The sequence below is a fragment of the Ixodes scapularis genome, unplaced genomic scaffold (assembly GCF_016920785.2).
Source record: "Ixodes scapularis isolate PalLabHiFi unplaced genomic scaffold, ASM1692078v2 PGA_scaffold1__304_contigs__length_218370807, whole genome shotgun sequence".
NCBI lineage: Eukaryota > Metazoa > Arthropoda > Arachnida > Ixodida > Ixodidae > Ixodes > Ixodes scapularis.
Window position 1 is genome coordinate 124,424,909 of NW_024609846.1, and position 11,516 is coordinate 124,436,424.

The following is an 11,516-nucleotide window of genomic DNA, read 5'->3' on the forward strand; positions in this document are numbered from 1 at the left end:
TAGGAATAGGAAAATTTTAAAAAAATTAATATAATGAGAAAGTTTTTGTTCATGACTTTTTGTTATGCTTTGGATGCATTGTACTAAATTTCTGGAAGAGCTTTTATTCCCTGTCACATTCACATCCTAATGAAAGAACCGTTACAGGCTAAAGCGCTGCACCTGTCCTTCAATGGAGAGTGCTGTTTATTTTGAACTTTATATAGGTAAATTAACTCAGCAGCACCAATTTGTAGGCGGACTGCTGGGAGTAAACTATCTGGTATCGGGCATTTCTGTGCTATTTGCTACTGACTGGCTGCTTTTTGAAGATGCACCAGTAAAAACATTAGAGGGCAAGTTGCTTACCTCTATGTTCTTTCCCAGCACGGTTTTCACATGCGCATTAGACAGAGGTTTATGAAAAAGGAGAGGCCACTCCTTCACTTGTCTCGCAGAGTGTATGGGATTCACGCTGTTGATGTACGCTCTTTGATCACCATATGTAGCTTCTGAAAGTTCCATTGCCTGGGACAGGCCAACGTCCTTCGTTGACTTGGGGCTTCTCTCTTTATCCACTTCTTGTTTTCATTGGCGTCATGAATGTCCCCCTCATCCGATGACTTGGGTTGCCAATTTAAGCAGCCATAAGAGGATTTAGGACATTTTCTCTGTGGGTGAGATTCCTGTGCTTTAGGAGCTGACAACGGTTTTCCCGGTATAGGTTTTCGGTCCAGTTTTCTAATTGACAGAAAAGCGAATTATATCCTGTGCCTATCATCTGTCCGTCAATCTCTCGATCTTCCAGTGATGCCGGAAACGTTTTTACAAGTTCTTTGGCTACACACCTGATGCAGCCTCTTGAGGGCCGTGATGACTTTTTCATTAAGGCGTTTATGACGATCCTGACAAGCTCTAGCCGGTCCCTGGTAATTAGTGCTTTGCCCGCTACTCATGCATCGTGTGCGCTGCATGGGAGGAGTTCCAGTTGTAAAATAAAACCCGTTGTCTCCAGTTCAAGCAGTCGTTCAGATGAGAGCCCCCTTTGCTGCACACCAGATGTACCTGCATTAAGCCATATCATACCAATCACAGTCTGACGTGTTGTTTCCTTTATCTCTACAGGCGGAGGAAAGAAAAAGTCTGGCACAAGTGCAAGTCGTGATCAGTGAAACCCCCAATTTCTTTTCTTTACTGATACACTGTTTTAAATTGTGTTACTGTAAGACCTAGTTTTTTTTTTTCTTAACATTGCCTTTCTAAGTAGTAGGTTTAGAGCTATAACGACATTTCTGTTTTTAATGAGGTGCTGACTTCTATCTTCTAGTTCAGAGCATAATTTTAAGATGCAAAATTGATTGAAAGCACACTGGTTTATTTACAGATGTACAGTCGGGGACAAAAGTCTCCAGGACATGCGAGCTGCGGCTGAAACGCATTGCTCTGCCATCTGCCGGCGGGTCGCCTGGTTTCGAGATCACACAAAAGCGCATGCGCGTCCTACTCTGTCTGCAAACATGTGTGTTTTCCCGCTTTTCTGCGGCACAGCGCCTAACTCGGAATCGGGCGCGTGGTACCGCCTCGGAGATAGCGCTGGCGGCTTACGAGCGTCTGCTACACATTCCGAAACACGAGATACCGCCTGGAGCATTGCGCCGCATTTCGCTGTGTCAGCGCACCTTGCTTTATAAACAGTTGAGTTTATCGCTCAGTTGAGTTTCCGTGACTTCTTGCTTTATAGGTGCCATGTCAGTAAGCGCTATCTCCGAGGCGGTACCCCGCGCCCGATTCCGAGTTAGGCGCCGCGCCGCAGAAGAGCGGGAAAGCGCACATGTTGGCACGCACAGTAGGACGCGCATGCGCTTTTTTGTGATCTCGAAACCAGGCGACCCACCGGCAGATGGCAGAGCAATGCGTTTCAGTCGTAGCTCGCGTGTCCTGGAGACTTTTGTCCCCGACTGTACATCATAATTGAACACAAGTTTTATAAGCTTTCCTTATGTGGGTTGCAAGATATCTCTTCAGTTACTTTTCCAGTGACTAAACATTACATTTGAAATACTTAACCAGCTGACTTGCACTTGGCCCACCATGTGCCACTGCTGCCTTTCTGATGATAGACCTAGAAGTACCAAACCCCATGTTTTTTTGGTTATGCCCAGCTTTTGGGTGGGTGCTTGCTTAATATTTTACGGCATGCTTGGATCAGAAAAATTCAATCTGGAACATCATGCACAAAAGAGATACGTGCTTGTGTTTCGTCAATTGCTTTGCATGATGGTTTTTCTGCCACAGTGAATACTCTTTGATCAAGCGGTAGTTCCAAAAGCAGTCCACCGAATGCCTATCCTCAAGTTCAGTCCAGTCTTGCAGGAACACCTGTCAAAACAAATAATCTTTTTAATGTAACTGAAAGGAATAATAAAAATTGTATTGTCTTATTTTAGACTTCTCTGAGGTGCATTTGTCTTATTCTTTAGCAATTGTTACGACGTCGGTCATCGTTTTCACGTTTCCCACAGAGAGATTTGCACTGCATATTTTAACGAGCGGCATCGTACCTAGGAAGAGAGAACCGTCAGGTTTTTGTTCAATAATTATTTCCACAGTGCCACGATTGAAAACTTTGACCACATCTACTGCAGTGTGTGGCCCAAAGGATGCTTGTTTAGGCTCCATCAGGGGCCTTCGTTTGATTTAGCTCAAGATGATTGACCATAATGTGTAGTTTAACAACCTCCCACCAAAGTTAATGTGGAATGAGAACGAGATTGGGCATCTTTCAGAGTTTGTTTTGGACACAGGTTTTGATGCTATGCACACTACTGTAACTTAGGTGATCTACTCTAACTCTTACTACTAAGCATTTTATTGAGAATTTGAAGTTTCTAGTTGTAATTGTGATTAAAAGGGATCTTCAGTCCTTTGCTTTGGCATGCTATTGGCGTTGAGATCTAACTACCGTAGAATGCCGCGCATCCGCCCATTCCTCACTAAGCGCCCATTCCGAAATTTGTAAGATCTATGAAAATACGCATAGTACATTGATATGTAAAATTGATGACCGGACAAGCACCCATCCCACAATTTTTCGCGATTATCTCTAAATTTTGAGTGGGCGCTTGCTCAGTATTTTACGTAAAGAAGCGCTTTGTCCAGCTTGTTATCCACGGAGCTGCTGTGTTTACCGAACACAAGGCTTACGAATAAGATTCTTTTCATTATCTTTTCATTGTCGAACGCTGTATCACATACCAACAAATAATTATTGCCCTTGTTGGTCCAATGGGTTGAGTTTTCAAGTTGGCCACTAGGGGTTCGACAGTCCGATACCCCCCAATAGTCATTGACAAAATAAAAATGTCAAGATCTTTCAATGGTGCCGCCTCCAGTGTGAGCTTCCTACCTTAAATTACACATGGGCGGGCTTGCTAGAAACAGCGTCTCGGCTGAGACTGTGTGAAAGCCGCTCTCCGTCTCTCGTGCGTGCGGAAAATCTTGGATGACTGTATCTCTTCCTCGAGTGCTTTCACCCTGCTCCTCACCTGCGGCCCTTTATAGCGTTCCTCCAGAAGTCCGAGCAGCTGATACTTACAGTTTTTTATATCCTCCCGAAAGACCTCGGGGTCTTGTTCTTCTTCTGTAAGAAGAATCTTCAGGGTCGTTGTGAAGTGGTCTCGTGCCTGGCGTGCCTCGGCAGCCCTTCGACGGCCGAATGTGGAGGCGGACTCTCGGAGCTGCTCCTTAAACTGTTCCCAGGAAACCGTATCCTCGCCACACTCGGCAAGCCCTTCCAGTGCGTGCGTCGTTTTCTTCACAAACTTCTCCTCCTCCAAGACGCTGACGTTCATTTTCCACGTGGTGTCTCGTCGTGCCCGCCTGGGCCCGGACCCTCCGGATTGGAGCACGGTGGCGACGAAGCCGTGCTCAGAGAAAGGCTCAAGTTTTGCGTCGTAAGATTGGATCCGATCGCCGAGTTCGCTCAAGACGTACACTCGATCCAGTCTGGTCTGGGAGGGCCCTTGCCATCGGGGGAAGCGTGGCGAAAAACTGTCCAACACCTCGGTGACGTCCATGATGTCGAAATCACGCACGGCATCGCGAAGCGTGTTGGCGCCCGCGTCGGCTCTAGGGGCTGTTGATCCGCGCACTCTGGCTGTTGATCCGCGCACTCTGTCTTGCGCATTAAGCACGCAGTTGAAGTCGCCGCTGACAATGAGCACCGCAGGGGTCTTGAGGAGGACACAAAGCTCCGTGAAAAAAACTCTCCGCTCGGTCGTGGTGCTCAGTAAGTCGAATTAGTTTGTTTTCGATGACACAGTCAGCCAATGTGAACCGCCCGTCCGCGCAAAGGGCCGGCTCAACCATCCCGATTCCCGTGGTTTTCCTTATCAGAATGGCACAACCTCCGGCGCGGTTCGCCGTTAATGTGTGTGTACACACCAAAAAATGTTGCCGAAAAATTGCGCGAAGCTCTTGGCCTTTTCCGGCGAACAAATCTTGGTTTCTTGTAAAAAAATTATATCGGCCTTCTCTTCATTCAGAAGGTTCATTGCAAAGGTTTTGCACTTTCTTGCAGTGACGCTGACGCGACTAAAATTCCGGAACGTACAATCCATTGGACATCTGTATCAATTGCTGTTACCCCGTCACCATAGTGCAGTTTTTAAAGTGAGGGGCCCCGTCACTGTAGTCAGTTCCTTTTCTTTTTTTTTTCAAGTGAGCGAGCGTGTGTGGTTGTGTGTGTATGCGCGTGTGCGTGCGTGCCAGCCTACATGTGAGGCGAAGGGAATAGGAAGCGCGTTGTTTGCTCCGTTCGCGTGCGCGTCGGTCTCTAACGTTATTGTGCCCGGTGACCTGTGGTTTGCTGCTCTTCGCTTTCGCTGCCTGAAGCTTTTCAACAATGCCAAAAAAGAAGGTCCCAAAGAGCGTGCTGATTTGGCAATCGACCCAGCATTCCTTTTGCTACTCTACCGACGAGGATATGGTCTTCTGTAAACCGTGAGCAAAGCAGGTAAAAAGACACCCTTAGGTACTTTGTTTCGGAGAAAAACCAAAAGTTAATCGAACGACGATTTAGCGAATGAATATAAAACCACTTCATTTCAGCGAATGCACGCTGTAGCATATACCAGCTTCGTTTCCCCTGATCGACAGCAAGGGGTAACCGCGCCAGTTTAAAAGCCTAGCTCGTCACCGCCGAAAAACAGCCTATTCGCTAAAATGGCATTCGCAGAAACGTTCGTCCGCTCAAATATTTTCTAATCGCTAAAACGTCATTCGCTCATATAATATGAACCAAGAAAAACACTCGCATCTTTATTAAAGAAATAATATAGATGTATTAATTTACAAAAAGGTTTACTCGTCTATGGGTTGAAAGTCCGCATGCCTCTACAAAACTGTGTCTCCCCTCTCCCCCGCGGCCGAGACAGGCACATAGATTTGTAATACAGGAGTTTCCTGAATCCTGGCATGACCCTCCAAAAACACATTAAGTAATTTTTTATTCAACGGATACCAGTCAAGCACAATATTTTCGAAATCTATTAGCCCTGAGAACGAACACAACCATTGCTGGTAGTTGCAGCGTGCTGATTGGCTGCTCTGTCTCTCCATGACATCACAGTGAGAAAAGCGACGTTGTTCCCGTGATATTAGGATCGCACGAATTAAACTGTACGCACGCTATTCAAAGACCAAGCAGAAAGAATATTCGAAGTTAACATCAGCCATTACCGGGCTATCGCTAGGTGACTCAGGAAAAAGTTCCGTGACGTCCCGGAAAGGGACCACCAAAAAGAGTCACACAAACTTCTTGACGCTAATTGAAATTTTAATTAATAAATTAACTATACTCAGTAACAAGTCAAAACGCACAGTGTCTTTCTATCGGACTACTGATCTCCAGTGCGTGCTTCTTGCCGCCCGTCATGCTTTAGATGGGCGTGTACAGTTCAAACTCACGTCAATTGGGGGTGAAGCAACTGAAATACCCCGCAGGGGGCACCTGTGAAAGCAGGTGTTTGGAGAGCGGCGTCTCCACGGACCCTGAGCCCCGCAGGGGGCGCCTGCGCCTTAGGTGCTAGGTGCTTGGTGAGTAGCGACACCACGGACCCCAGCCACATTGGCTACATTACAGACCCCGAGTAAAAAGTGGGTAAGACTCACCCACGCCTGGCTGTGCGTGGCGAGCCCGTGTCCAGGGAAAAACCTTTTTTTGTTTCATAATTTATTTCTCAGTACTCGTACACAATTAAGACACAAACTTTGCATAATGTGGAAGGCAATGAAAGGTTCTACACGTGGTATTGTTTTAAAAGCAATACTAAACATAGTCGACTAAAAAAAAAATCCGCAGTTTAGGTCACAGTTGTTCGCGAAGGCATGCTTAGGAAGTTTTTCACAAAAATGGGAGCGACGAATAACAAGTAATAGTTATAATATAGTCTTACCTATTTGCATATATGTCACAATACAAAAATATAAACACTCTCTTTTGATTACTTCGACATTGAGAGTGATTAAAAAAACGCCACACATGACAATCGGCAAAACCTCGTCGTTCTTTCCCGGTTCTTTAAGATTTCTTTTTTCTCAGAAACTAAACATGTCGGGACATTAAAATACAAAGGATTGTTCTTCTTGGAACATGCGCCACGTAATATAAAAATTTGAAGCAAAATATAAACACGACTGCACCTCGTTGGCTGAATCCAATTGAAACCACCCATATATATATATATATATATATATATATATATATATATATATATATATATATATATATATATAACTGACAAGCCATTCCTGTCTTTCAAAAAGGACACATATTACATTCTTCAGGAAATTCTAATCGTGCTACAAGTTCTTCTGTTACACATTAGCACCAGTAATTCCCTATTTGGTGTGAGAAGATAATGTAAACCTGGAATTACATGCTTCGATAGTTGCCACAATGTGTAGACACTGTGCACATATTTTTGGCAGTTTAAATACAGTGGTTAATTTTTTCCCAAAATTTTTCTTTCCTGTTATTTCAAGCAAATAAGTGAAGCGGGCAAATAAGTGAAGCATATGCCTTTTATCTCACTGTATACTTTTTAGGAAATAAGTGCATTCAGTGTGCGAGCACTCTCCGGTTTTATAATAATATTTATAATAATACCATGTAATATTTACATGGTAAACACCTAAGTTCTTCATTTGCGCCCATTGAAACATAGACTAGCTATCATTCTCAACCATGGAAGTACCTGAACAAAGAGGTTCTCTGTACAAATAATCGTGTGGCTGTGAATACTGCTCTCGTTTATTGCTTTCACCTAAAGGAGCCCTATTTGACTCAATGCCGTGCTGTGGGCATGCACTCTGGAGAAAGAGCATTTCCCGACAGTGTATCAACCTTGGCAGATACACATCATCGGGGCTTGTCCCAGATTTTTCTGAGCTCTTCACTTTCTTGCGATCCCTGTTAAATTGGGAGCTCAGGTTCAAAAACCGTTCTTTTATTACCCTCCCCCCCCCCCCTGTATAAAACGAAAGTCATTAAACATTAAACTGGTCTGAGTACAATCAAACCTGTCATTTGTGGATGATAAACGAGCTTGATGCGCTCCGTACTATCAACGGTATCAACATGGGAGTAACCTTTCTAGAATACAGCTGTCGGCTCTTTTCAGCAAAGGCAGTGGTTGGTCAAAAAAAAAAAAAAAAGAAGAAAAAAGCTACAAAGTAGCAAGGGATATAAGTAGGCCATGAGGCGAGTTTCGCAAATACACAATAATCTACACAAAGAAGGCACTCGTTTGTCCAGAGGGCATCACAAACGATAGAAGTAACAAAACAACGCGCTTGCAGGCGTGGAGGCGATCAAGACCGCTTCCCCGCTTGCGTGTGCGCACACACGCATGCACATGGTTGAGTTAGTCGGCTACAGAAGCACACGATGTGCGATATTCGAAATAACAGAAGTAATACAATGTCGTATTATCTCGGTCGCAAGCACAATTATGTTGAATGTGTGCTTTAAAGACGTGAAAATTTGGGCGCGATGTGATTTAGCGTAAATGCACTTAGGAATATTTATTTTGTATATATACCCGTGAAGCTGGTCCTCGTCGCTTGCGCAAGTCGCTGAAGGCTTTCTCCTTCACGTCGCGACGATGATATACACTCTAAAAAAAAGGAGCGTGACTTAGTCCCTCCGGGGAGTAAATGCGCTCCCACTACCATTAGTCCCCTTGGGGACTAACGGGGACAGGAGTAACTGTTGCACCCCACCCGTTAGTCTCCCTCAAGGACTAAGTGTTGAACCCTTCATTTGAACCCCAAAGAGTAGCAGTTGCACCCCTATACTTAGACCCCTGGGACATAATGTTCATCCCCTGCATTTAGTCCCAAAGGACTAAATCTTTATCCCTAGCATTTAGTCCCAAGGGAGGAAATGTTTATCCCTTGCATTTAGTCCCAAGGGAGGAAATGTTTATCCCTAGCATTTAGTCCCAAGGGAGGAAATGTTTATCCCTAGCATTTAGTCTTGCAGGAGTAAATATTATCCTTTGTATTTAGTCCCATCGGAGTAAATTTGATCCCTTGTATTTAGTCCTGTATTTCGTCCCCTATACTCCATTCACCGCAAAGCTGACGGGATGATGCTATACCGTGCTGACTAGACCAGTCAACAATCAGTTTCCCGCAGAGAGCAGTCAGGCGATTGACTCATACAGCAAGCATGTCACTTGCATCGACTGGTCACCTTAGCTGTGAACAGAGTGTAAGGAAAAAAGACCAAATCCTAAAAGGAAAAGATGGAGCTCAAGTCATACACTTTTATTACTTCATGAAAGTTGAACAATCTGCATGTGTCATTCCAGATGGGAACATTCATTTAAAGCCTACAAGAAAATGTTGGACAAAAGCACTAAAAAGAGCATAAAGCTAAAACCAGAAGACATTTTTGTATTTGAAATGCATACATTGACAAAATAACCAACGATATTAAATGCTTAAAAACATCTCATAAACCACATACAAGTGGAAAATATGTAACTTTACATGAGAAACTATCGCTCTTCACTGAGATGCTTGAGAAAACTAGGACAAGTATATCACAGGGTGCGACGAAGCACAGTATTGCATGGTTCAGTTCCTTTAAGCTCTGCACAAGACGCAACAAAGCCCTCTTGAGAATATTTTGACGTCTATACGAAAAACGTCGGTAAACAAAACAAAAATAAAATGAGGCATGAATGATTTATCCTATCGGTCACAGTGGTCCCTTGACCTCTACACAAAAAATATTGCACATATGCTGAGCATAACACAAAAATAACAAACCTATTAATTACTCTGTTGGTTTAGGCTGTTCTCTTGACCTCTTTACAAATAACACTGCAACACGGTGAGCAAAACCACACAAAACAGAATAACTTATTTTATTGGTTCAGGCAGTTTCTTTAGGCTCTACATTTGAAACATTGCACATACATTGAGCAAAACACAAAAAGATGCGTCCTATTGCATTGGTTTAAGCCATTCTCTCAAACACTACATGGAAAACATTGCACATATAGAGTGGAAAAAAAGTAGAACACAATTCGTCCTTAGATTAACTCCATTTGCAGCATGTGGGACATTAAACATGTGGTGGACCAAACATCAGCAGAGCTAAAACTACAGGCACTTTTCAACATATTGACACTTACTACTGGCCACAAAAGCTTACGGCCTGTGGGAATGCACTAAAAAATGTATTTACTGCGCTGCCTTAAAAGTCTCGACTTGCTTCTTGAGTGTCACTCAAAAAAGAAGTCCAGACGTTAAGCCCCAGTGCAGTAAATAAAATACTTAAGTTCCTAATGATTGCAATTTTTATGGTCCACAGAAAGCCTATAGCCACAGCTTCAGAGCATGTATCAGAATGAACTGCTTGGCTAGTTGGTAATGCATTATAGAGGACAAGAGCGCAAAAGACACGGACAAGTAGAAGAACAAAGTCTGTCAAATTGGACGTTTAGCGTCAGGTCGGTCCGCCAGGATGGGGGAACACTGGTTTACACTGTAGATGAGCAATTTTGCCAGTGCAGTATGACTGCTAGCCTAGGGTCTTTAACGTGCATCACGCAGTAGTGATACACGACCGCACGCCTGTACGATGCTCATCCAGATTGAAACAGCCGGGGGTGGGGCTCGAACCCAAGATCCCTGGTTTCTGCAGCGCGAGCTGTCGCTCCACACGCGTCCAGCTGGGTGTGCGCTTTAGCCCACTAGGCCCTTTCCCCTAGAAGTACAGAACACGACAAAGCACTATTATCAACTGGCATTTGTTTTTTATTTGAGAAAGAAAAACAAGCCTGGAATTTTTTTTTGTGATAGAAAAGGAAGAGGAAAGTTGCTGTCAAAGCAAAAAAAACAAAAACAAAAAAAAACATGTTCTTTTAATTAAAAGGTAAACAGGACTAGGGAAATGAGACTAGAAAAAAAAATAAGAAAAAAGAACTAGGAACAAAAATTAGAGAAAAAGAAAGAAGTTTAAAGAACAATCTAAAGGAGAAATAAAAAATGAAAAAATTCTAGCATTTTAAGAAAACAAATTGAGGTATTGGAGTCCTCTGTCAGATAAGGCTGCTGACGGTGCGCTAATGCAAGTGTCCCCTCTGGCTCTAACGATTCGAGCCTCATAGATCATCCTGACTCTCGGGTTGTGTTCTTGCTTGAGGATTCTGGTTTTAGGAAACCGAGGGTTGCATTTGCAGTCTCAGATATGTAGGGCGTGTTCACGTAGTCTGATGTTAACACAACCCGAGAGGATGTTAACACAAACTCAAGAGGCTGTGTCCCAAGGTCAATTCTGAGAAACATCTACAAGACCAATGCAAGGTTCAGCACATGCACAAGTATGTCACCTGCCGTATAGGGGTAGTCTATGAGATGCCGCTCTCCTGTGGGAAAGTGCACGTGGGCCAATCTGGACGGTGTGTTAACATGAGACTATGTGAACACGCTTTACATATCCGAGAGTGCAAATGCACCCCTGGGTTTCCTAGAATCAGAATCCTCAAGCAACAGCACAACCCGAGAGCCATGGAGATCTAAGCGGCTCAAATCATCAGACCCAGAGGTGGGCCGCTTGCATTAGCGCACCGTCAGTAGCCTTAACCGAGAGAGAACTCCATACGTCAATTTGTTTCCTCAAAATGCTACAATTTTCAATGTTTTGTTTCTCCTTTAGATTTTTCTTTAAACCTCTAATGTTTGTTCCTAATTGTTTTTTTTCCTTATTTTCTTTCCCTAGTCTCATTTTCCCAGTCCTGTTTTCCTTTATAGCTTTTCATAAAAAAAAATCCTCTAGTTTTTTTTTGTTGTTGCTTTTACAGACACCTCCTCTCCCTTTTCTATCACAAAAAAAGCTTGTTCAGTTTCTGTTTTTTTTTCTACTTTAAAAATGCCAGTTGATAGTAGCGGTTTGTCCTGTCCTGGTTCTCCTACTTGTCTTTTGCTCTGGTGTCCTCTACAACTTCAGAGCATCCGCTACC

General features: G+C 43.7%; 1 protein-coding gene across 1 annotated transcript; it reads right to left on the reverse strand.

Moving 5' to 3' along the window:
* Positions 1-2,184: 2,184 nt before the first annotated feature.
* Positions 2,185-4,532, reverse strand: LOC120838030. The gene is made up of 3 exons (XM_040207768.1): positions 4,423-4,532; positions 3,525-4,263; positions 2,185-2,358 (listed from the first exon to the last, which is right to left on the reverse strand). The coding sequence occupies exons 1-3, from the start codon at positions 4,530-4,532 to the stop codon at positions 2,185-2,187; spliced, it is 1,023 nt and encodes a 340-aa protein (XP_040063702.1).
* Positions 4,533-11,516: the final 6,984 nt, after the last annotated feature.